Source organism: Phalacrocorax carbo, chromosome 17 (genome assembly GCF_963921805.1).
Source record: "Phalacrocorax carbo chromosome 17, bPhaCar2.1, whole genome shotgun sequence".
In the NCBI taxonomy this organism is placed as follows: Eukaryota; Metazoa; Chordata; class Aves; order Suliformes; family Phalacrocoracidae; genus Phalacrocorax; species Phalacrocorax carbo.
In genome coordinates, this window is record NC_087529.1 from 9,977,676 (window position 1) to 10,004,349 (window position 26,674).

Sequence of the window (26,674 nt, forward strand, 5' to 3'; positions counted from 1 at the left end):
AGTAACTGCCAGTGCAGCTCTGCTTACAGAGGCTGTCCAGACCAATAAAGATTCATGAATAAGTGTCAGGTGTTGGATGAGCAAGGGGCATTCACAACAGGAGAGGACTTTGAAGTAATCATAACACAGCTTTTTGGAGATCACTTCTCCCCAGCTAGGAAGAGAATTTTTTTCCTTTCAATGTGTTGTTCCAGAACAAGAAAATGTGTTTGGTGTTCCTCTTGAGCATTCATGGCTACCCTCAGTATCAGTGAGGGACACTTCTCTTCTGTGTACTGACTCCCTACCAGTGGCCTCCATACAAGTGTCCCTCCTTTTCTTCTCGAGACATCCCAAATCTAGTTTCAGGCTCTGCCTTCATGATGGATTTCCAAGAACCAACTGCTTACTACATTGCCTTTCCAGGTAAAAACAATTAAAGGGAAAAGCAGTAATCATACCTTGAGCATGTCCTCTGGTAATGGGGTTCTTTTGCTTTTCTGCAATGGAATAACTGAGTCAACTCAAAAGTGGTTTCCGAGTTGTAGCGTAACCAGATGGATTGAATAGTCATCCACAGGTACTTCAGTGGGAAATGCAGTTGTCCTTCTGCAGATGCCGCCATCGGCACAGTCCTTGATAGCAAATAATGCTGAGGAAGGGAGTGAACTCGGGAGTCTGGCTAAGGGTAGGCAGAGAAGGGAAGCTGAACAGTTTAAACTGATCGGCCGTATCTGTTAACAGATACACTTTAAATATTTCCTTTATTAAGCTGAAGGTGTTAGCCTATGTTTTGTTTTCTAACCCACCTTCTGAATTATTATTCCACAGCAGTGTTGTTAGAGCAGACATGGTCTTCAGGGAAGTAAAATGGAGCACCTGATAGTTTAACCTCATGTACTGCTTCTTACAGGGTGCTTTAAAAATAATCTTGGCATAAGCTAGTGCCAGAAGCAGCATAAGGCTGGTTTAGACTGTTATTCCAGAGGGATGTAAAAAAACATAAACAACTATGTTAGACCTGTAGCTGATGGTGCTGGAAGAACTGAGCTGCACATTCCCAGACCTGCCCAGGGATACTTTAAGGACATTTTCCCCTCTGGCTGTTCAGCAGTTGCAAGGCTTTGTTTAAGGATCAGGGCTGTGTCACTTAGATCCCCTGGAAACACAAATTCAAATGGCGCTACTGCTCACTCAGGTCTCAGTCCTTTCAAGGTAGATAAATAGGCAGTATGGAGTTTTTACTCAGGTCTCTGTGCAGACACTTTTGAATAGATCAGACAGATGAGTGAGCATTCTCAGACTCTAAAAGATCCCACAGGAGCCTTTCCACAGGACTAGGCTTCTGTACTTTCCTACTCCCCATCAACTGAACTGTGCTTGGGTTTAATTTTGGCTGTTCCTTTTTCTTCCAGCTGTAGGTTTATTTCAACTGTAGTTTACAACACATGAATCTTGTAAACACAATTCCGTGAATGCTTTGATCAACTAATGTCACCTTTGAACTTGCCTCTCTCAGACAAATCTCTAAAACAGTTATCCGCCTAGTGATAATCTATATTGTCACTATGAAGCTGTGCTGGTTTCAGCTGGGATAGAGTTAATTTTCTTCACAGTAGCTAACATGGGGCTCTGTTTTGGATTTTTGCTGGAAACAGCATAGATAACACAGGAATGTTTTCGTTCCTGCTGAGCAGTGCTGACACAGAGTCAAGGCCTTTTCTGCCCCTCACCCGCCCCACCAGCGAGGGGCTGGGGGTGCACAGGGAGTTGGGAGGGGACATGGCTGGGACAGTGACCCCAGGGATGTCCCACACCATATGGAGTCATGCTCAGTACATAAAGTTGGGGGAAGAAGGAAGGGAGGGATGTTCAGTGTGATGGCGTTTGTCTTCCCAAGTAACCGTTACCCTGCTTTCCTGGGGATGGCTGAACGCCTGCCTGCCCATGGGAAGGAGTGAATGAATTCCTGGTTTTGCTTTGCTTGTGTGCGTGGCTTTTGCTTTCCCTATTACCCTACTCTTATCTCAGCCCACGAGTTTTCTCACTTTTACCCTTCCGATTCTCTCCCCCATCCCACCACGGGGCAGTGAGTGAGTGGCTGTGTGGGGCTGAGTTGCTGGCTGGGGTTAAACCACAGCATGAGCTACAGTGAGTGATAGATCAGAAACCTGAAGATCTTACGGGGGAGTACAAATATGCTTAAAGTTTGCTATTTTGTGTAGCAATACTTTTTTTTTCATGTAGAATTATTGAGTTCTTCCTAATCAGCCAGAAAGAAATTAAAAAGTAGAGGCACAGTAGTTGAAAGGGATGGATTATATCCTAGCTGGTTACTTTGCTTTGCAGTCAGAGAAAGCTTAGGAATATGCACAGAATTTACCAGGTAGCACTCTGAAATATTTAGAAGCAGTTGTGCTCAGAACACAATGCTCCTGTCCTCATTTGTCTCAGGAGAATTATGATGCATTAAACAATCAGTGGCACCACTGGTCTTGTTGCAAGAGACTTGCTTTGTCATTAGGATCTCAATTGGGATAGAGAGAAAAGCATACATGTAAGTCCCTTTGGAAGCTGAATCTTCTAAGCTATTCAAATACATACTTTAAAACATGAACTTGTCATTCCTGGAGAACACATTTGCATCTGCAGACACAAGAAACTGAGCGGCATTTGAAATTCTGTGTTCAGAAAATACTACATGGACCTCCCACTAGTTAAGTATTCAGTGTTCTTTGGACTCTTTTGGGAAGTGGTAGATGTTTCCTATAGTCAGAGAAGTGACTCATCAGCTGTGCTAACTAGAGGGTTATAATTTAGATGTATATAATTCCACATGATAGGATCTCTTCCAAGGCAGCAGATTGTGATACAGAGTTATTCCATCTGTGTTTTAGGGATAGCTGAGTAGATTGGTTCACAGGGTAACCAAGATGACTGTGTCTCCTCTAAATCACTGGATGTCCAAGCCAGGTCATACCGAGAAGGGTCCTCCTTCAGCCTGAGTGCACAACACCTGCTCCGTAAATGGGAAAGTATCTGCTCCACAGGAGAGAGCCTCAGTTCCAGAAGCATAGCTTCAGTGGAGGCTTGGGATTAAATCCATTTGGAAGGAATGTGAGGGCTAGATGAAGTGGAATAAAATTCAAGTTCCCCATTAAAGATTCCTCTAAAACTAAAGGTATAAGCTAAGACCATTCTTTTTCCCACAGTATGGTCTCATTATGCTCAACTGAACCCTTTGCTTTGTCACCAGCCTAATATTTGGAGGCATCACCATTGGGACGGGAATCTTGGGTGTCATTGCTGGGGCAGAAGCTGCAAGAAGATTAAGGAAGATAAACAATAAAGCTGATCCTCTGATCTGTGCCACAAGCATGTTCATTTCTGCTCTGTGCCTCTACATAGCTCTGATGGTGGCCCAGGACAACATCCTTTCCACTTTTGTAAGTGCCAATCTCTCTATCATTATCAAAATGTCTTCTGGGATCCTGGGGAGAAAAGGAAGCGGGAGGAGGAGGCGAGGGGTGGCTTTTGCAGAATTCTCTGCGGTCTTCTAGACCATAAAGAGGTTTCAGTGACTTGTGACAAGGTAGCCTGCCAGCTGAGCACTGTGCATGTTGCTCCAACACTGCCTGGAGCTGCGGTCTGTCCTGTGAGAGCCGCGTTGTGCTTTACTTGGTCCAGTACAAAGGGTGGGCAGGCAGAGCGTTGTAAATTGGGCCTCAGGACCTACAGAGTCTGCCCACACTAAAGAAAAGTAAGCCTATGTAGTTAGCTGCATGAAGCTAATGTCCCTTATCCAAAAATGTAGCTAAAGGAAGTCTCAATCTTATGTTAATTTTTAATGCTCTGTGGCTAATTTAGTATTCTTATATATTTTGCTCTCTGAAGACTTGAAGATTGGTGTACTTGTGACTGTACAATACGGACGGTTCTTGTTAAGAATAATTTAGCCATCACCTTCAAAGCACCAAATCACTAGCTGATCTTCGAAGTCAAGCTTTTGGCAATGCAAACTGAAGTCTGAATCACTTAAATTCTCTTCTCAGTAAAGGGAAAACCAGAAGCTTACTAGGAATGACGAACAGTTCCAAAAAATCCCTGTGAGAGGGAACTGAATGTAAATCTTATTTTAACTGTCATCTGGTACAGCTAGGGAAAGACTCCAAGCTTTTTTCCTGTGACTCCATAGCCACAATTACCATGATTAACATAAATAAGAGGATCCAAGTAAAGTTAATTACAGTAATCAACAGTTCTCTGCAAAAGGGTACTTCTGCAGTTTTTTCACTTCTAAGAAAAACACTTATTCAAAGAGGTTTTCCTTTTGAATCCTCAGGAATGTCTATTCCTGTGGAAAAACACCTTTACACCAAGGGAAAAAAGAAATGGATTTGCATGTCTGAGTGTGTGTACACAAAGTAAAATATGAAATTGAAGATTGTTTTTAGATTCAAGAGTGGAGATCTGAGTGCCAGAAGAATTAGTCATTTTCTTTTTCTGCTTCTCAGGTTCCCACCCAGTCCCGCTCTGAGTATGTTCCTCAGTACTTTTTTTGTCACTGAAGGTGGAGAACAACAGTTTGATTTGCCAGTCTGTGTTAGATGAATGGCTCAATATATTGGTTTTGAATTACCAAAATATACCTTTTATTAGGACTGATAAAAAGAAATTTGTTTAAAATGTTTCTCTCCTTGTGTTCTGTTTTCAAGCAGTGTTATCTGGAAGGAAATTCTGAACTGGGATATGGATAATTCTGTTCCTTAAGTTTCTTCCCGTGGCCAGACCTGTCGGTCTTTTAACCAGAGACTTTGCCATTTTGTCTTTTGTTTTATGCACTTGATTCAGGTGTTCCAACACATAACGTCAACAGCGTGCAGTGGTAATAAATTGTATGTAATCCAAGCACCTGATTCTTCTAGCACTTATAGCACTACAGCTGCTTAACTATTTCCTTCTCTGGCACCAGCCATACCTCTCCTTGCTTTCTAAATAAGATCTGACACTGGCCATGCTGGTGTGAGAATTGGAGCGGCTGCCAGCTGGTGCATCTAATTTGAAGGTCCCACTGAAGCAAGTCTTCCATTTGTGCAGGACACTAGCAGGAGACCAGCTTTCCAGTCGCTCGCTACTCAGGCACGCTGACGCTAGCAAACCTGTCTCCATCACTGCACAGCGCCAAAGCTACTGAAGCAAAAAAGCATACGTGCATCAGCGTGCAATTACAGTAGTTTCTGGATGGTGCTTTCCACTGTCTTGAGTGGGTAATGAAAGGGAACAAGACAGGTTTAATCAGTTATGGCCAAAGCTGGAAGAAATGTTTCAAAGCACAAGAATTCTCAAGTTAATGTGGAATTATGGCAGGACATCCAGGGTTTCTGTTGGGGTAGGTGGACTGAAATGACAGGAGTTCTTTCTCCTCTTTCTGGACACGCAGTTCTTGATTTCAAAGACCACCTTTGAAAAGACAGAGAAAAATTATCTGTCTTTGTTATCTCAGAGGAGGCTTTGTCTAAATCTGTTCCTGTCTCCAAACCAAGACGAAAGACGTGCTCTCTGTGGTGCAGCAGTTGCTTTGGAAAGTCGTGACTGAACCCTGTGACTGGGAACCTTGGACAATATTTGGTATTGTAGTAACTTTGATTTAAGCAGAGTTATCTTTGATGGTAATGCTGTATCAGGACACAGTCTTGCCCTGCAGCCTGCCTTTGAAGGAGGCATTCTGCAGCTCTTGTCTCTGATACACCTGCCTGATGTGGGTCTTCTTGAAAATACAGAAATCATTGATCACCTATGGTCCAGCCATACTGATTTCCTACTCCTTTGTTGAGGCTTGTGACTGTTTAAAAGCACAATATCTGTTTGACACTGACATTGATGACAATCTTCTCTTCATATTAGCTTTAGGTATGAATGTAAACAGCCATCTACAGAGCAAAATCCCCTTAAAATTTGGGACATTATTCTGGTTGTATCCTTGGGAGACCAACATTAAATGTTGTCTGTTAAAAAAGTTGGGGATCCCGGAGAAGGTGACAGCAATAAAATAAGTTTCCCTCATTTCTAGGTACACTTAGGACAGAATAGGCATGCCACAAACTTGATTGCACAAATTTAATGGAAACCTTTTCTATATTAATTTAAAATAAGAACTTGAGACAGTATAAGGAATATTGAGTGATGGTAGGAACAGAATGATGCACTTTAAATAGAGCATTGCTGTGTTGTTCTCCTTCCATCCCCAGCCCTTCTTCCTAATCAAGTACAGGACTTCCAGGATGTCTCCACCTGTTTTGGAGACAAGAACGTACAACTCTCTCCTCTTTATTGATTGCAGTTGTTTTGCAGTTGGATGGCTTAGTATGCCAGCTATTCAACCATACTGCATTTATTCTGCATGAGAAAGTATAAAATTGCCATCGCTTTTAGACACAATACCTTGATAAAATCTGTAGAATGATTTATTACTTCCAAAACTGTCTGGGTTAAATTTTTCTGGTGACCCTACAACTGCAGGCCACACAAGACCTTAGGAAAGAAAATAAAAGCTAACAAAGTTGTGTCTCTAATGTTAACACAATTCTGTATGGCATAACTACTCTCCAGAGTATGAGGCCTTAGCCACTGAATATCACCTTTTCTCATCATGGATAATTTTTCACTAATTCCTATTCCTTCAAACTCTAGGTTGAGAGCATAACTTATTTCCTAAAGATTAATTTCACTTCCTTTTCTTGCACTAGGCATGACATACTCTTGTTCTTAGGGGCTTGTAGAGACTAAATAACTTGGAAAAAGTGTGAAGAGAAAGGAAAACTGGAAACAACACTTTAAAAGTGCTAAATATCACAAGATTCCTATAAGGGAGATAGACCAGCCTCTCATTCAATATATAAAGGCAGGTAGTTATCTGTTCCAGTGATGGTATGTAGGAACAGCTTGGAAGTCTTCAGAACCTTCTGCTCCAACTGTTGTATTTGCTTCTTGTTGTATCTAAAGTATCAGCCAGGATTTAAATAAATATCTTTTGGGTTTTTTGTCCGCTTTCTGTTTCACTTTGACCTGCACTATCTCTTGCTAGCTATGGCACAACTGACAGAATTTACATGCCGTTATGGCTGTGTAGCAGGATTCAACTGCACTTCAGCAGTTGCCTGATTCCTCTGTGAGTACGGCTTTGACCCCTTCACAGGCTGCAATTCTAAGCTAAGCAATAGCACATTTAAAGTTTATTTGCATGGAATTGGGGAAAAACAAAAGAGAGGAAGATCCTTGATGAATTTGGATCTTCCGAGACAGTTCAGGGAGTATCAGCTTGAAATAAGATGCTGAAAAGCTAATATTTTCTGGTGGCTACAAGATTTGACATTGTTAGTCCTTATTGCCAGGTGGCTTGGCAAAAAGCTCAACTGTGATACTGCTACCCATGTTAACAAACACAGTTCATTTTGTCTTTGGCCCAAAGTTCTCTAATGAAAGGTGTGTCACTTGCTTTCCAGCTAAGACTTGCATGCAGCATTGTTTCTGTAGTCTATAGACGGTTATTGCAACAGTCATGGAATTGGAGAAGAATGACTGCATTCTGTCTCTTGCAAGGGCAAGGTCTGCCAACGTTCTATCAGTGGAAAGTGGGATGCTTACATCCAAGAGCTAAGACATAGCCAAGGACTATGTGAAATGAGTGGTATTTGTTATAAAGCTTAAAGAACAGTAATTATAAATGGAGAAGTAGATTCAGCTGCAAATTAGGAAACCTATATAAAGCATTTTGAAGATGTCCGGATAAAGGTCTATACCAAATATCTCTGTACTTCAAGGAACTTTTTCTCCTGACTAGTTTGGAGAACAAAACACATGAACAGTACAGACAAGAAACACAAATACAGGTAGGGGTATCATCGGGAGGTGTATAATGGTTCTTCTTAGGAGAATGTAAGCTACCCCTCTGAAAACATCTGATAGTTTGCCACTGTGCCTTTCTTAGGACTGCGTTTCCCTCGACCAGATGCAACATCTTAACCAAGACCTCACCAAACAAGATGCTGGCCCCTGTTGTTATAATGGATTTTATTTCCTAGGTTCTGTCTGACTTTGTGGCCTGTGTCACTAAATAGATTCTGCCTTCTAGAACTGCTTCAGCTTAATAGCGTAGCTTTAATGCTTTCCTCAAGTATTGATTAGTCTGAACAGCCTGCTCAAATCTATGTCCAGGACTGGCTGAAAGGGTTAATCTTTTCTAAGACCACAGCTGTAAGAGCTGTTGCGGGCCGTACCCCTTTTCCTGATGACTGGGCCTCCATCTGTGATGAATTAGGGAATCCCCACAGGGCGTCAAGGCTTTGAGGCTGCCTGTCTCTGGGAGTCCATTTCATTTTGGAAGTTATCTCTCGGAAGGAGCCTATAAGAGTACTTGTTCTGGCACAGAGGTGTTCTGTTGGTTTCATTTGGAAACCTGACAAAGAAAGATCTTTGAGTACTTCTAAAACTGGTGCTGAATGTTTCTTTTCACAGGTTCTTGCTTTCCCCTTCTTGGGTTCAGCAGTTCATCACAGTTTATTTGGGAGGGTGGTATATGTTCCCTGTTTTGGTTCTTCTGCTGAGGATTTGTGACACAAAGCAACCCACATATCTTGTCTGGTTCCTTTCCCCCCTTTAAGATGAAGTAAGTGTTTTTAAGCATAGACAGAGGTGTTTAATTTATAAGTAGATGGGTGTGGACAACAACTTACATAGATAAGCACAGTCAGTGAGCCTGCCTTCATCCTCACGATAAAGAAGGTCAATGCAGTGTGTATAGTCACTGCTTTCTTCTTTTTTGCAGATTTTTATTGCATTTGGAGAACTGTTTTTATCTGTAAACTGGGCTGTTGTGACAGACATACTGTTGGTAAGTGCTTGTGAAACTATTTCCTTATTTCAAGTTTTTCAGCTTTTCTCAATGTAATATTGTTCATGAGCCTGCATCTTAGTGACCAGAAGGACCTCTGCCTTCTAGGAAGAGGTGAATGAACTCTTACTAAGAAGTACCTACTGATTACCGTTACTGGTACCCTGCTAACGTTAGAGGTGTAATCACGTGCACAGTGTAAAGCTGTGCAAAGATGCCAGTAACAATCAAAGTGTGGTGGTGCAGTAGTCCAGGCTCACTGTATGCCCAGACAGGAGCGGTACTGATTTGGATGAAACTCATGCAGGTGGAACTACCTAGTGCTTCTGGTGCCCTGTCGTGGTTTAATCCCGGCCGGCAACTCAGCCCCACCCAGCCGCTTGCTCGCTCCCCCCACCCCAGCGGGATGGGGGAGAGAGTCAGAAGGGCAAAAGTAAGAACACTTGTGGGTTGAGGTAAGAACAGTTTAATAATTAATATAATAATGATGATGATGATGATGATGATGTAATGAAAAGGAAAACAGTGAGAGAGAGAGAGAGAGAGAGAGAGGAGAGAGAAACCTGGGGAAAAAACAAATGATGCAACTGCTCACCACCCGCCAGGCCCCGAGCCACAGTCGCTGTCCCCCAGCCAACTCCCCCCAGTCTATACACTGAGCATGACGCCATATGGTGTGGAATATTCCTTTGGCCAGTTTGGATCAGCTGTCTCGACTGTGTCCCCTCCCCTCCCTGCTCCTTGTGCACCCAGCAGAGCATGGGAAGCTGGAAAGTCCTTGACTAGTGTAAGCACTACTTAGCAACAACTAACATGTCAGTGTGTTATCAACATTATTCTCATTCTAAATCCAAACCAGAGCACTATACTAGCTACTATAAAGAAAATTAACTCTATCCCAGCCAAAACCAGGACATACCCACACTAGTCTGGATTTTCTGTACAGCTCTGTGTTGTTGGATGTCTGCACCAGAAGAAGGGTTACTTTCTTCTATAATCAGAGATTTTCTGTTTGTGCCCCAAAGGTTTGAAAAGATGATCCAAATGAAGGAAAGTCAATATTCTGTAAGCTAATGTTAGTGAATCCATTACAGTTCATTATTCTGTGAGCTATTAGCAAGTCCCCTTATTCCAGAATACAGTACAGATAAATTCCAGTGCTGGCAAGTCAAATACATAAGTGGTGCTACGCTGCCAAAGTGTTAGGCAAGCAGCGATGCTTATGAGGCTCTTGGGGATTCCAGGACTGACACCACAAGCCCAAAGAATAGCAGTGCATTATTTCACTTGAATTCTGTCATCAGTAGCTTTCTTTAGAAAGGAGTGATGTGAAAAGCACACATCTTGTGGCACAGTTAGTCTAGGTGTCAGTGAGAGGCTAGTTCTGTTTATCATTGCAAAGAATTATAAGGTTAGTAATTTTTTAAAGTACTTGAGTTTTTACTCAAAGGAAAAATTTGGCAGCCTTTGGTTTATGCTGCAGCTCCACAGTCACAAATCAGTGTCTGTGTAAAATATGGGCCAGATATTTTTGTTACTATCACTGAACTATGCAGATCGTCACAGCCCTATGAAGTAGTTTATATGATTTTTTTTTAAAATCCATAGTACGAACAAGCTGAATATAGTTTATCAGTCAAATAAGGAAGCAAATGGTCTACCTTGCTCATATCTAGTAATCAGACTGCAGAAAGCTGATTTAAGTACCAAAGCCAGAGCTATTAAAACGATTGCCAATCCTTTTGTTGCTACCCGTGGGCATAAGACAAAGCATTTGAATTGGCACTATCCTTTTCTACAAAGAGTACAGTACTGTATCACAAATGAGACACAGACTCTCGACTTTGAAGAATTTTCTTCTGTGGGATCACTGTGTTGCAGAACGGTGAGTGTGTCTGTAACCCAGACATTTCAAGCAGGATGCTACCTGAGAGACAGAGAGCGTTGAGACAAGCGTGGCACAGCCAAAATGCTGATGCAGTTGGTACTGAGAGAAGGCAAAGTAGGGAAATTTTGTAAAGCCATCAGGACAAGGGAGAGAAGACACAAAGGTAAAGGGCAAAGCAGAACAGAAATCTCTGTCTGCCATCCTCAGGTTAATGGTGGAAAACCAGTGGCTGAGGAAAGCCTAAGCAAGAGTCACATGAGCATCTTCCATTTTACATCATAGTTTTTCATTCTAAGGGAGCTCAAGTCTATTTGCAGATTGCTACTGCAAACTCCACCATCATAATAAATCTTTCATATGAAAACCACAGTGAAAGCATTAACACGTAGCACAACATGCAGCGATGCACAATAATATGTCACAAGAGTTTAGGACAGTAAAGAAAACTTGCAGCCAATGGCTCATGTGGAACACAGTTGCCTACAAGGCTGTCATCATTGCTTGCTACCACAGGAACTGAAATTTCCAACTGAGGTTGCTGTCACTATGGTCTTAGTTGCTCAGATATACAGCTCGCTTGGTATTCCTAACAGCTAACTGAAAACAAGTCGTAGAAAAGCTGAGCAGAGATAAAAGTAGCTCTATTACAGTTTTCCATGTAAAAGGATGTGAAAGTGCATAGCCAAGTGCTGAGCACCGTCTAGTGACAGAAGGGACTAGCTGTGAAGCACTATAGAACCTTCCTTCCACTGACTTGACCTTGCCTTGTTGACATGAGCCTGTTCATCCTCACACTTCACAGCTTGCAGAACCTTCCTTTACATTCTGATTGAGATGAAGGAATGAAACAACTTGTATTTCATGCTTCTTCAAGAAAGCACAGCTGATATTGACTGTTGCGTTATGTTCTGAAGTTACTATTTCATGGTATTGCTCTCTACATGTCAGTTTTCTGCACTCTGGAGTTTTAATTTTAAAAAACCCAACTGCAGTCAGCATTAGTGAATTGGTTGCCTGCTTAAAACCTCAGCCAGCAGCAAGAGGGTTTAGTTTCTTCTTCGACTCTCAAAGAATGCTCAGAAACAATTATCCTATGAGACACGAGCTGTAGCCTTGAAGCAGTGAACAGGTGTGGAAAAACCATCACTGGTCCAAAATGAACTTTTTTATTAGCTTCTATTTCAGTTTATTTTGAAATCACTGGGTTTTTGCAACAGAACCAAGTACTATTACAATTAGCATTCTTTTTACATCAATTGAGGCACCATTAAAGGATTTTAAGAAACATTTTGCAGTTTACTTGTCTTTGAACTCCTACATCTGCATCTTAATTCTCTCCTCTGTCATTGTTAAAGAGAAAGATGACACCACTGAGTTAGATACTGTTGATATACAATGGGGAACGCAAGGCAGGTGATTACTGTCAGCTCTTTCCTTCAATTCCTTTCTGAACCCAATCTGCAAAGTCCGCAAGGAGCTGTGCTTTCATTCAGTTCAATCGCTCAGGTCTCGGCTTGCTCAGGGAATGCTGCATCGTACTGCAGCCTGCAGGAGGACTACAGGGAACGCCATTGCTGTATCCTGGATCCATGTAAATCCAGAAGGGGAGGAAGTTCTCATCTCTCAAGTGACTGACACTCCCCATTTGTATTTATTTTTGAAACTTTTGGTTTTAGGCACAAGCAATATTGCATCAGTTGGCAACAAGTGGGAAGGTGAAAAGTTTGGCAGAGCAGAGCTCTATAGGCGTGTGGTCCCCTGAGAGCAGCCATTGAGTGTATTACCATGAACGTGCTTCGGGTTGGATCTGTTGAGTTCTAAACATTGCTAATTGTATTATCAGAAAAATGGTGGGATTCAGCAGAATTTGTGGTTGTCTGCTCATTCAGTGGCAATCCTCTTTGGAAGCTGTGTTTCATCCTGCTGAAAACCCATGGGTTCGGTGTATTACTGCTATTACATTGGCTGAAGGGTGCTGCAGATAACGACAGTAATTTATCTTTTTGCATTGTTTCCCATGTGAGCTGGTAGGTTTTCTGTTAATGTGGCTGGATTTGCTAATGCATATTCTTATTTTGCCACGAAAATTACTTTTCTTTCTTCCCACATGGCACTACTAGCCAGACAATGTAGCTAGGAATTCATTTATCCTGCGACCTGTGGAGCCGAAGACAAAGGAAGATGCTGACTGAATGATAAGGACTTTCTCCCTTTGTGGCTAATGCATCAAGATGCGTTGCATGTAGCAACCTTTGTGCCTCTTATTCAGCTGTAAATATGAAGGTATCTACTGTACCACTACAGTCATCATGTGGAAGTGGCGAAACGCTGTAGCTGCCTTGCTTACAATGCGCTGGCTTACTGGGAGGCTGTACGTGGAGTGTCCCTTATGAGATATGTTTGCCATCTGTGAGGTAATAGGACTCTGTCTTTTAGGTTTCTGGCAGCTAATAGCATAGGAGGTGCTGGAACTGGAAGCTAATATGGGGTTTGGGAAGGCTACCAGCACGTCCTCGTCTTTGTTTGGAAGTGCCCTGGGAGGTATTGGAGCACTTACCAGCCTGTCTGTTCCATCTGCTTTTTTAGCTGACAACTCTGTCACATAGTCTGCAGGAGGATCTCTAAACCCTCCAGAGTCAGCACGACAGGGTTTGCAAACTATATCTGTTTGGGGCACCCCGCTTATCTGTCAAGGTATCTGGACTGGGATCTCCTAGGAGATGACAGGGTGTCATGTGCATTGTCGACATGGCACGGGTAACCGGGCAGTCACTGTGGGCAGACAGGATGCTATGGCTGTTTCAAAGTCCCTGTGTGTGGCAGTGTTTGATTTCTTCTTTCCCTAGTGAATCCTACAGTGCCTTGAGCTCTTGCATGTGGTTTGCATTGTGCAGAAGAACCTGAATAATAGCACAGACAGAGTTTGCATGGGCCTTGTAACTGTAGAAAACCTCCTACGCTTCTCTTACATTTTTCTTGTTACAGCTTTGTTCCATGTGTTTCTTGTAGTTACAGATATGAGCTATTAAATGAATGTGGTAAGGAGGCGGTGTGGGGCACTCAGAGAGCGAAAGTGCATTTATCTTTTCTCATGCCTGCAATGCCCACAATATGCATAACAATATTTGATTTGTATTTCTCAAACAGAGACTGTCATTATCAAAAAAAACCAAAAGAAATCTGAGTCTAGAAGAGATGACATGATATCCTTGGAGACCCAAGAACCGACAGTGTCCAGTCCAGCCCAGTTGGTCATAGCAAGGTCTACTTCCCAAGCTCAGAGTTTTCGACTGTAGTTTCTTTATCTCTCTGTACAAGAGCCTGTTCCCAAAGTGCAGACACTGAACTGGTACTCCAGGCAGGATCTGAGAAAACAAAACTTGGGTAGGCTGCATGCCCTCAGTCTAGGCCAAAGTGTGCCATGACCGCAGTGAGGAGGAGCCGTTGCACTGTTCCTTCATCCCACGGATAACAAGGATTTCAGCTTCCAGATCAGCTGCAATCTCACATGACTCTGTTCTTACACTGGCAGGGGACTGGATGCAGTGTGATGGCAACATGACATTAAAGTGGTTTTCTGTAACTCTGAAAAGATCTCCAAGACATCCCTGCTTTAATATCTATTATTGTTGAAGCACTCTGTCTAAATTTACCTAATGAAAAATAAATATTCCTTCCGTGGTTAGAAATACCTACATTGGAGAGACCAGGAATGGAAAGGGATACAAGCTAGCTGGATGTGTACAAAGTGAAGAAGGAGGTTGTGCCTTTTAACAAAACTGCATTGTATAGAGTACTCTTACTGGGTGCCAAGATGCTCTTTTAAGATGTTGAGTGATTTGCATGTCCGAGTTTGTGGCCATTTCTGGCTAAGAGGGGCACTGCCGATGTGGACTGGTTCTTTACTGAAACTGGTTGCAGTATGGGGTAAGGGCGACCGAAAGGCTCCTGCTGAATGGAATGGGTTATATGAGCTCTTGAGAAACTTTCTGTCTGAACAGAGGAAATTTGGCTGTAGAAAACAGGATGTCTCTGCTCATTGCAGTGTTTCTGGCATTCCAGCAGGGTGTAAGGCATGTTACTGCTTAGAAAACTCCGTCTACAAGAAGGGTTTACTCGGCAGAGATAAGAGGACAGATTACTGACTATAATTTTTGCTAATTGTGTTGGGGGAAATCTGTCTATTTTCTTTAGATCAAATGCTCTGTTAAATCTAAATGGGATTCATAGCCTCACTTCCTACGGAAACAAGACTTACTACAGTTGGTGCCTGCTTTCTCTTTACGTTTGAAACTGTAGATTTCAACCAGGTTTGATAAGAGTTAGAGACCCCAGGAAGACGTGATTCCATATAAGCCCTGTGAAGATAGGTGACCTTGGTGAGAAAAATTATTGAAATTGGCACCCCCCAGAAGAGCTGTGTTTTAGGGAAAGGCTCTGCAGCACATACATCTTGCTAAACATGAGAGAAAATGTTAGAAATTAGTTTATGAGAGAGAGACAAACAGCATGAAAGCCACAGCAATGGAAAAAGCTTGGTGTGATCCTTAAACTACAAGATGTAAATTGTGCATTATTCTATGAATGGCTTTTTGTAAAAATAATATAAAGATATGTTATTTTTATAAAAATAACATATTCTGAGGCCTCTTTAAACACAAAGAATTATAATAAAACTCTAAGTTAAATGTGAGAGCAGGATCTTTTTTTTTCCTTCTAAATCCAACTTGTCATGCATATTGGTGTTCCTTTAAGGCAGCTATAGAGCCACAATAGCTTATATACCTTGAGTTTGTCTCTTGGTAAAACACCAGTCACCCTATTAATTAGTGTTTGAGACACCCTGAATGATGTTCGAATCTGTTTCCAAAAAATCACGTTGGGATACAGAGAAATGGGAGAATATTAAGCATTTTGTCTCTGATATAAACAAGTGGTTGCAAAACAAAGGTATGAAGGTTTAAAATTGCTTCTGTTTCATTCTGACTGTGAATGCTTTTTTGTATAAATGTGTTATTAAGAGAGACACAAATTATATAGATCCTACTGTACTTTTAGGCACAGTTGATATTCAGGAGCACAGACATAAAGACCTTCTTACCCCAAAATGACTATATTTAATTTAAAAAAATAGTTCTAATTTATGTGATGCTTTGCCATGTTCTGGAAGTGCGCCACATCATCTTCTTCAACTTGTTATTTAAACTGTGTGCACCCAAAAGCATAATCATTTTGAGGTATTGTTACTAGACTAAGACTAGCTATATCTCAAGTGCTATCCAGTTACAAGCAGCAAACTTCTGCCACCAGAGCTATCACTGAAGCACCATCAGCCACCTTCTGGTCTGCCAGGTGGGGTCCCCTCCCTCTATCTTCACGTGGTCTGCAAGGTCTCAGCTGACAACCTTTATAGACATGGCAGCTCCTTCAGGTTCCAGGCACCCCAGTTTCCCCCCAGCAGTCTAGACCATGCCTGCTGACACAGTGTCATAAGAGTTTTTCTCAGAGGCTGCTAGTGCTGAATCTCCTTATTAGTAAATCAGTACAACTGTGTGGGTTACTAGCTGGAGGTTTCTCTTAGTTGCACAGCCAAGTGAATCTGTACAAGCTGCTGTGAGTCTACGAATGGAGGCAGGGGAGTCGTGTTTTTCCTACTTTATTGTCGTTCTGCCTTGTGTGTTGCTTTCTTGAATGGTTTTTTCCTCAACAAAACATCCAGTGTACTCTTTTGCTCTCAGAATAACTCCTCTGTGTCCAAACTTGTAAACAGTGTTTGAATATGAAATACATCAAAATGAATATATTGCTGTCTCTAGGATGTTATAGAAGTAGTTCATGGTATTCACTCTACTAACGTTCATTCTCCTGTGGGTTGTGTTTCGTTTCAGTATGTTGTGACACCAAGACGGCAGTCTACAGCTATTGCCCTGCAGATTTTGGTGAGCCATTTGCTGGGAGATGCAGGCAGCCCCTATCTCATTGGGATTGTAAGTGAATTTTCTGCTTATTGAGCTTTCCTTAGGGGAAAACTTCTAGAAACTGAAAGAGGCACTCTCAGATTGTAGGCACTTCCTGGTCCAAAATTAGAAGTTACTCAAATTGGTGACCTTGATACTAGAATACAGAAAGACATTTTTCTAAACATTTTTGTGTGCATGCAACATCTGGTCCTGTGACACCGCAGGTATGTATAAGATAATGCTATACTTTTAGGTGTGAGTAGTTCCATGCACTGTGTAGAAATTAATTTTTATTTTAAATTTGTAAATTTTTGAAGGTATACATTTTTGCAAAGGGTGTCATGGGCATTGAACTTGGTTTTAAGCACTTTCTGCTAAGTTTCTGAGGAGTTTCATGGAAATTAATCAAATGCCATAAAACCTAAGATTCTTAGTTCAAATCTTGAAGTTTGAAATCTTGCAATTAGTCAATGGTCTCTTGAAAATCAGAACAAGAGTGACGGCAATGGTTGCCTTTTGATGCTACTTGGCATTCAGAGCTCTGGTCTCAAATGACCTTAACCTTGGATTCCCATATTGCTCGAGACCTGATTTCTCTGCCCTTCCTACATTTACTTGATCTTATGTGCTTCTGGAAAAGCAGCCCAGCACTGTTTTCTCCTGGCAGTTCATTTGTTTTAGTTCCAGTGGATGATATCTGTCAGTGTTGTTTCCTTCCTTCATTATTTTTGATTTAAGACACAGTAATTCTGCACACAGTAGTTAACCAATCACCCACTTTGATTTTTTCTGCTTTACTGGACATGGGAGAGAGAGTCATTGTTTTTGTTGTTTTGGTTATGTGGAAGTTTATTTTAAGAAGTTCACCTCAGGAATATCTGCCTTTGTTTGTCACATGTTAACAGTGTTAGGGTTAGAGAGGGCTGGACAGAAATGACTGAGCGAGCTGTGCTTGCAGGCACAGCTGCTGCTGGTCCAGCCAGACAAGAGACCCTCCTTGTCCTCAGCTGGGTGTAAACTGGAGTCTCAGCTGTCTGATCTGTCTGGCAGAGAGGACAGCCCTCCCCCACTGAGAGATTCCTCCTGTTGGCTCTCTTTTTTTGGTAAATGAATAGATCACTTTGCTCATTGGTGTGTATCATGAAACTACTGCCATTGCACTGATTTGGCTGTATGCATGGGGAACACAACCACCAGCATCCCTATGTCATGAAGAATGGCTGAAACGATATACAAAAATGGGAGTATCTTAAAAACCGAACTATGTCTTGTGCATTCACCCTTTGACTATTCTATTGATTTCTTCTTCCTGCCTAAAAGATGAAAATGTTTGTATCTCTTACCCACTGTTCTTTGCCATCTCTGAGGCACAGGCAGAATTGCGGCTTCCTGCTGAATGTGCTGCTGCATCCTGCTAGTAACTGTGTGCAGAATACTTCTTATGCAGTACCTTGCATGCAGTTGCCTTAAATAGATAATTGAAAAGTGTGAAGACAGAAAAAGCTTATACAGATGAGATTAACCTCAGGTAACCTTGTAACTCTGCAAAGAACAGAGACAATAAATCCAAGGGTAAAACTGCTGTATGTCCCAGTGAGGTCCTATGCAATGAGCACACTGTCTGCTGGAATGCTTCTGTGAACCAATACACCAATGCTGCCCACAACCGCTGTCGAGTATCACCGAATCTTCTGCACTCATGTCTTGCCATTGTTTACCAACCTGCTTCAGCTAACTCTTTAGCTTAAAAACTGGCTGGAGAGTCAGGGAATAGTCTTTTTCAGAGTCTGTTTTTCTTCCCTTTGCGCTCCAGAGATTTTCTTACTAAGCATTTTAAAATTAAATGTATTTGTATTTTGGCCATTATACTTGATGTAGCTCCTAGGTCCAATTTAGAGTAGATCTTGCTTTTATCTGCCTAAACTGTCATAAATAATCATACTGAACCCAGCAAAGGTTGAAGAGTCTCATATGTGTGTATTTCAAGTCACATCGCATATTCTAACCATCAAGAACAAATGTGTGAATAAAAATAACTGCATTCAACATTCATCTTTTTGTTTACGCTAACAGGAGATTTCAAATTCCTTCATTAAGTGTTGAATCTTATTGAGTTTTTTGAAATCAGCTTTTCTTTCTGTCTACAAAAATAGTATTCATGTGTATCATTTATAGCTTTTACAACCTCATCCTCCAGCCAATGCAAAAAGCATCTGCCTTGTATCTTCTTCTCAGTTCCTCATAATGTCACTCCATGGCTCCAGAGCAGACTCCACTCCTGTATCTCTAATTGTTACTTGTGCCTGTATTGATGCTAGTCCCCTATTTCTACCCATTTGGTGTTGTTTAGGGCTGGATACAGTTATCGAATAACATCAAGAAATTATAAAGGTCATAAGGCCTGTCCTGTGCTAGCTATCTGGAGATGGGCTAGGCAATGGTAAAATGAGTTAATGTTTACCAAACGTTACAAACATTGGTTGCAGTATTTCCTACTCTTGTGACTGGAGGCATGGAAAGTATAAAAGAACATGGCATTCCTTGACCAAGTGGAAGCTGGACAGCAGTGAAGTGTATCGGGTACTGGGTTTGACAAACTGGTAGCGGGCTTTTCATCCCTATCTGCCTAGTTTTGTTCTTTTCAAGGACCACACTGTAAACAGTCTGCTCAAACCAGGAGAGGATGATGATGTTATCCCAGATTAATGACAGCCTTGTTCACTCCCTAGCTCTCCAATGCTATCCAGGCCAAGAACGCTCACTCGTTCCAGTGGAGTTTCTGGAGCATGCAGTACAGCTTCATCGTGTGTGCTTTTGTTGGTGTCTTTGGAGGAGGCTTTTTCCTCCTGACATCTTTCTACATTGAGGAAGATCGTAAGGAGGCGGAGCAGCTTTGAGGTTTCTGTATATCTTTATACCTTTTAAACCTTTATCAGATTGCTTTCTTGTTTGTACACTAGCCATGATATTGGCTCTGTGTAGTTAAAACACAACTGTCTGCATTAGGTTAATACCACATTATTTTCTATTAAAAAATAAAGGCAAAATCCCATCAAAGTCTCAGATTAAACACACCTCCCATATTGAGCAAAACAGACCGCGGAACACACAAGGAGCAGGGGAGTGCTATTAGACACACCTTCAAAATGCTGCAGTCTATGGAGGTGATAAAATAGCTTTACTGTAGGTAATGCACCAGTACAGACTTCACGGAAGGTGTGGTTCTTTTTCTCCTCTGGTCTCTCTGAGCCCAGTAGAACCAGTCCTAGCTCTCTGTAATACTTCTCCTTCTTCCTTGAAGGATGTCATATTCAAAGTGTAAAAGACTTAAAGAAAACCTGTTGAATTGGATGGAACACTGTCCGTAATCACCTAGATTCTTACAACTTCCTTCTGCTCTGACTTGGTTTTCTAGGTACCAGAAATGAATGCTGTCTTTCAAATGAAGATGAGCTCTGGGGCAAGATTTGCAAAGAAGAATGTCCTCTCCTTTTTCTTTCCTTTTTGCTTAATGAGATACAACTAGAGAAAAGGCCAAATAACAATTCCTCCATATGGCAGAAAATCCTGCATTCTGACTTTTTGGGATGCTTTTGACTGTGAGTCAAAAATTGCTACTCCATTGGCATATGGCAACCCTCCCCCATCTGTGAAACAGGCACAAGTATTCTGTGGAGCTGGGGAGCTCCAGAAAGTAGTGTATAGAGCTGTCACAGGCACGACTGCTAACCTAAACAAGACAGTAGCATTTAAGGCAGAATGTCTTGTGGAGATTAGGAAGGGAAGCCTACGAATTCACAGCAGGATAAGATTTGCCTGCAGAATTTGGAAAATGTAGATAGTACAAAAAGTGTTTTCAGTCATTTGAAATGACCAAGAGAAGCAGAAACTATCAAAGTCAGTGTCAGATTCAAGAGTGGCGGGTTGTGATCATTTTATATGTAATATGTTAATGGCCTCTTTCTAATCCTCTGAGGCTCTTCAGTGTATCCTCAGGCCTCATCTCCTCATGAATGAACAGTAGTAGCTGTAAAACCACTTAAATGCAATGATCCATGTGAGCACTTACCTCTCAAGTGTGTAAGACTTTGGAGGTGGTATCTATTGTCATAATATCGTGCCAGGTGCCAAACAGGACATGGTTACTGTGGCCGACTTCTGTTGTTTGAGGTGGTGTCGTTCCCTCCAGCACCTTAAAGCCAAAGCCTGAGGAAGATACTAGCAAGTGAATTGTGAAGTATTCTGAATCTTGCCTGATTTTCCCAGTAAATCATAAAGCACAATATTCCTGTAACAACTGCAAATATCTAATATCATTATAAATACCATAACTCGGCAACTGCAGGTTTTTGTTTCTCCCTCTGTCTCCCTCATTTTTAAAAAATCTCTTCTGAAACCTGACTTAAGCCCAGGTAGTGAAATTGGGTCAGAGCTTATGCCATTATGGGAAATAATAGAGAATTTTTTTGTGATACTCTGTAAGAGTGTAATAAATGTCTTTAAAATAAAAGTTGGAATTCTGAAAGACTGAGCAACTCTTTCTGGTTGTAAAAACTAGCCAAAGCCATTATACCACAGACTTTTTGGAAATTCATGTGGTGCCAGAGAGCCCATGTCCAGCAAGGGATTTTTACTACTGGGTATGGACGCATCAGCTTGTAGAGGTCCTAAGTGCTTGCCTTACCATTTTTTGGGCTATTTTTAAGCTACCTGGTAGCAATGTTTGGACTGAAACCTCTTGCTTACATTCAGCAGACCTGCTGAAATTTGTAGCATTTGTCTTACAGCTAGAGGGAGAACAATTCACTTTGCAGCAATGCCTCATTGTAGGATGAATTTGGGAGGTCTAAAAACATTCTTTAGGGCTTTCTCAACTCACTGCACACTTGGGGTTGGACTTGCAAGAGCCCGAGATTCACCTGGTACACCATTACTGTACCACGTGCGCCGCTTGATGATACCCACATGGCTCTGGCAAACAGCTCCTTTGTCGAAAAGTTAAATTGTGAGATGAGGTGAAATTCAACAGTGCAATATGCTGTACAGAGATACCATTTGCTGTTACATCACTTTATGCCCAGGAACTGATGGAAGAGTTCTGTGACAAGTGCACATCAGTATTTGAGGTGATAAAATTATTCTGATTTTGTTTAATTCTGTATTTGCTGGTCACAACAGTACCAGATCCTTCCTTAGTGCTTTATCAGAATTGCTCAGAAGCTGCCTATAAGCCTACCGCCATAAAGATTTGCATTGTGCTTCAAGTCTCTTGTACACAATATATAGACGTGTATTACGTACAGCCTAATTCTGAAATTGTCTGGGGATATTGGTACTAGGTAATGATTTGGTTTTGGTAAAGAATTCATTTGATAAGGTAACCTGATACTATGAAAGGAGTTGAGCTTGGATTTAGAGCTGTGAGGATCAGTAATAGAATCACAGGACCCAGCTCTGTTGCCAAACTATAGAGGTAAAGTTTGTGATTGCTAAAATCATTGAGAGCTGCAAATCAGATGCCCCCAACACCACAGCCGATTCCTTGAAACTCAGGCCAAGATCTTGAGAATAATTTTTCCCATTATTCAGCTATGGTAGGTTTTAAACAGCTCGATAGTAGTTCTCTATTGGTATGTTCATGATTTGCTCTGTAAACAGATTATCCATTTATCACTTTTGTAAAGTCAGCATTAAATTCTTAAAAAAAAAGGATCAGAAACTGTTCCTGGAATACTGCAGAGGCACGCATTTGACATATGAGCAAGAGATGCCACATGCTGTTCTGTAGATGGTACATGGAGTCCGTGACAAACTCATTCCTACTCCTACTCTTATCTCCTTTGTGAAAATCAGCGCCCAGGAATTAGCAGCATCACGCTGACTAGTTCAATTCCATCTTTTCAAATGCTTCTCTCTTTTCTTTGTAATGTAAGGGGAGAGGTCTTTTATTTTTGTTATTTTTTTTCTGCATTTTAGTAAGACTAACATTCAAGCCAAGAGGCAGGATGCTCTGAGCTGTGCCTGGGCCTCCCTGGAGCTGCGCTGTCCTCTGTCTTGCTAAGGACCGCTGACTTAGAGGTCATGCAGAGGTGCAGTGCCTGGGTGAAACAGCCCTGGGAGGCTCTGCCTCCAATGCAGGGAAGCATCATTGGTTTGGCTCTGTGTCTTAAGTAAAGATAAAACTTCCTCACTAGGATATGTAAAAGGAGTAGAATTTATTGAAATTTTCTGCATGGCTTGAATTTGCTTCTTAGCAGGTGGCACCAAATTCTGCACCAAGGTGTTACCACAACAGTTTCTTGGTGCTGGCAGGGGCTGTTGTGCACCGTACCTATTTAAGGTATCACACTTTTCACATGCCATCAAAAACCTGTGTTAGAGAAAGTTATGGAGTTCTGTCACACGGCCAGAGAAGGAGCAAAAGTCCTCTTTAGGCATCAGTTGAAATATCAGTTGTTTTCTATGGTTCCAGCTGAGTGGAAGTAGGAAAAAAGTGGAGGACTTAAAGAAGTTATTAAATCTGCTGCTCTATCTAGATTGGAAACAGCTGCTGCTGGAAGTGGCTGGTTATTGAGATAGTTTGTTCTGCAGCATTCAGGCTGCTTGGAATCTATGTCCCTTGCATCAAACAAATGACAATCGAACAAGTCAACAAAACTTGTATTTTCTGTAATTGTTTGAATATTCTCCTCCAACTTTAACATTTCTTCTTTGCTCTTTCCAACCAAACTGGTGGCTAAGACGCACTTTGGAACAGCTCCAAATGGTGAGATCTTATAAGTCCATTCAGGTAATGATTTTGATCTTTTCCTCCCCTTCCCTCATTCCCCAGAGCAGGGACAGGTGATTGGTACTGACCTTTAGTGCTGTTTATGTGGATGTTTTTTTAAAGAAGTTTTAGAACTCTGCTTGGAATAAAAACTGCCTTCAGAGTTGTGATTATTTCTAGCTTCTGCTAAAGGCATCAAGTGAGCAGGACGTGTCTAAGATACAACAGTACCACGGTGTATAACTGCTTCTCCAGAGTGATTCCTTCCACCAGTGATGTTGTGTGAGATTGTTATCCACAGAATTTTATTTGTCAAAGACGTCTTGTGTAACTTTTTCTCTCCCTCCCCCTCTCCTTCCCAAGCAAGTATCCCTGTGCGCTGCTCCTGAAAGGGGTTTTGCAGCACCTGAGGAATCATTTTGCACTGTGGCTGAAGGTGTGCAGATGGCAGACCACATCTTCCCAGGCTACGGATTTGTATATTCTGTCTAGGCTACTCCCTCCTAAGAAGATCTGGTGTTCTATTCCTCTTTGCTCTAATCACTTGTGCAGCTGAATTGTCTTTTGCAAAATATTTTGCAGAACAGCTGTGATTCTTTCTAATGCTACTGATGTAGCCATGGGTGTCAAAAGCATCATTTAGCTTCAAAAAAAAAAAGGCTCAGGGTTGCTGCTGTCATTCTGAGGGACCTGTGCTGAGACTGGATCAGTTATGACAGTACCAACCCTGATGGCTGTTTTACTAATTCATTCCTAACTTCCCCCGAAGAAGACTTCACCACCTTCCTAGGTGGCCTGTGTCAGTACTCCATCAATGACAAAGTGGCAGTTTCCCACTGCTATTCTATTGCAGAATAATTGGCTGAGTTATCTTTTGCTCGTCTCCCCTGCACTTCTCTTCCCTTGTACTCCCTCCGTTGTCTAGTGACTAGAGGTTCACCTAGTTCAGCCTTTATCATTGGGTATATAAGTCCTCTTAGTTTAGAACCTGCAGAATCTGTAGAAACTGATTCCTGTTTGGAAAGTGAGCTAAAACAAGTAGACACTGTCCACCTGACAGTAGCACAATATGAGTACAGGAAGGCGAGGTCAGCCAAATTTATGCTGTACCTGACATTAGTTTTTTCTTAGCAGTCAATCCATCATCTCTGCTTTTCTACCTTCCAGTCCTCACATCAAAATGCAGATGCAGTGTCTGTTGAAATACATTCTGAAATAACAAAGAAACCTAAAAATCCTCCATTATCCCAAAACCTTTATGGCAAAATTTTTCTTCAGAGATCCTTCTGCGGTTTTGCAAACATTGTGCACTCTTCAGGCCTCCTTTGAGTACTGGGTTCTCCTACCCTGCCCGCAATACTGCCAGTTACTGCTGCCTGTGAGGGTGCCTGCGACCTGCAGAGAAGGCACCTATGGCCTTTACCTTGAGGCAGGCAAAAAAAAGCGATGAAAGAACAATGTCTGTGGTTTCCTGCCAAGTGGTGTTGGCATTCAGGTAGCTGGCACTGGCTGTATGCCATTACAAGAGAGCCACTGGGTTCATCTCAGTTCTATAATTATCCTCCCTGTAATGCAATAAAGTCTTGGAAAGGTTCTTAGAAAGCTTTTTATTTATAAGGGAAACAAAGGTTGATATGAAAAGACTCTTGTTCCTAATGCTGTATAGCTGACCAAGGTCGTGTTGATCTCGCTTTGTGCAACTTAATGTTTTCAAAAGTTTTTTTATTAGTATGCAAACTGACTACATAATGTGCAGTAATAAAATGGCTGTAATTTTGAGAGATTAATGTAAGTGCTGTCAAGTCCCATTGTAGAAAGGTCCTTTGTAAATGCACTGTTAAATGTACGCAGGTTTGGAATGTGACTGAATCCGAGTAGGCCTGACTTTGCCCACGGAGCCAGAGCAGGGCTCCATAAAGTCAGGATTCTATACAACGAACAAATGTGACCTGTTCAGGACTCGGCTCATATTGTGGTACTAATATCTGACTTTATCTGCTCATATACTCTGGTGGGTTTTCTCCTACAACTAATACTTTTCTATATTATTATGAAAAATGCTTTTAAATGGAATTGAAAGGTAAATTCATGCATTCACGCTCACAGGTATAATTTTCTTTTCAGTGTTTTACGTGTTGGGCAGGAGGTTTGAAACTGATGTAAAAAGGATGAAGGTCACCATTTTTGAAAGCACTGACTTCAAGCCAGCTATTGAATCTCACCATAATGCACCCTAGTACGTGGCCTGACTTTCTTCTTCATTCCTTGTTTTCCAAGATCCTTGCATCTCTCTGTTCCTAATGAAGGCGGTCTGAGCAGCTGTGTGTTCAACACTCAAGAAAATCAAGCCATTTACTTAAAGACTTAAGTATGGGTTTAGGAGCCTAATCTTAGACACCTAATTTTTGAAATCTTGGTTGTAGGCATTTTTTTCAGGAATCTCTCTATCCTGATAAATGAAAACATCACTTAAAGAAATGCAGGTCTGTGAGCACTTCTTAATCTTCAGCCTGGTAGATATTGCATTTGTTAACTTCTTCATGGTTTTTGCCTTTACAGTTTACATTTTCAGTGAGTGAACTTGCTCTTTGTGTGTATTGACACCCACCACAGAGGACGTGTCACTGGAACTGCTATGTCAGAGCTGGGAGCAGACAGATCTGCAGTAAAAGAGGACACCTGAGTTCTTGCTGAGAATATTTCCACAGTAAAACCAGGTGAAAAGATGTTTCTTCAACCCACTTGGATAACTTTGTGGATTCAGCTGGCAGTGAAATGAAATGTGGATCACAGTATAAAGGAACAGAGTCCCCATTCTGATTTTTAAGAGCATTGCAGGAAGACGGCCTTGTGGTATGATGTAGGAGACACATGTTGGTATGAGCATAGAGGTGAAGAGGAGCGGTGATTGATGAAAAATGCTGGTTAAGTAATACAGTTCCTTTTATAGTAAACATTCTAGCCTGGTTTTTGTATTGGGAATGACTAGAGATGGTTCACCTAGTGGGTGGTTAATGGCAGCTACATAGTGTTTAAGCAATACCTTATCCTAGAGAATTATGTTCATGATCTGTTCTTTACCCCAAAAGCCTCTGCAAGCCAGCAGCCTCTCTTAGTCGTCCCTCCACTCAATCTGGGTAACCTGGGATAATTCAGTGGGAATTACACAGTAAGCTGCTGAGCACGGG

General features: G+C 41.7%; 1 protein-coding gene across 1 annotated transcript in view; it reads left to right on the forward strand.

The window, feature by feature from the left end:
- Window positions 1-21,543, forward strand: part of LOC135316038 (protein spinster homolog 3-like) — a 48,032-nt gene extending 26,489 nt beyond the window's left edge. The window contains exons 11-15 of the mRNA XM_064467597.1: window positions 3,236-3,425; window positions 8,804-8,869; window positions 16,646-16,744; window positions 19,447-19,615; window positions 20,133-21,543. Of these exons, the coding sequence (XP_064323667.1) occupies window positions 3,236-3,425; window positions 8,804-8,869; window positions 16,646-16,744; window positions 19,447-19,614 (523 nt within the window). The 3' untranslated portion in view covers window position 19,615; window positions 20,133-21,543. The remainder of the gene's footprint in view (window positions 1-3,235; window positions 3,426-8,803; window positions 8,870-16,645; window positions 16,745-19,446; window positions 19,616-20,132) is intronic.
- The last annotated feature ends 5,131 nt before the right edge of the window (window positions 21,544-26,674 follow it).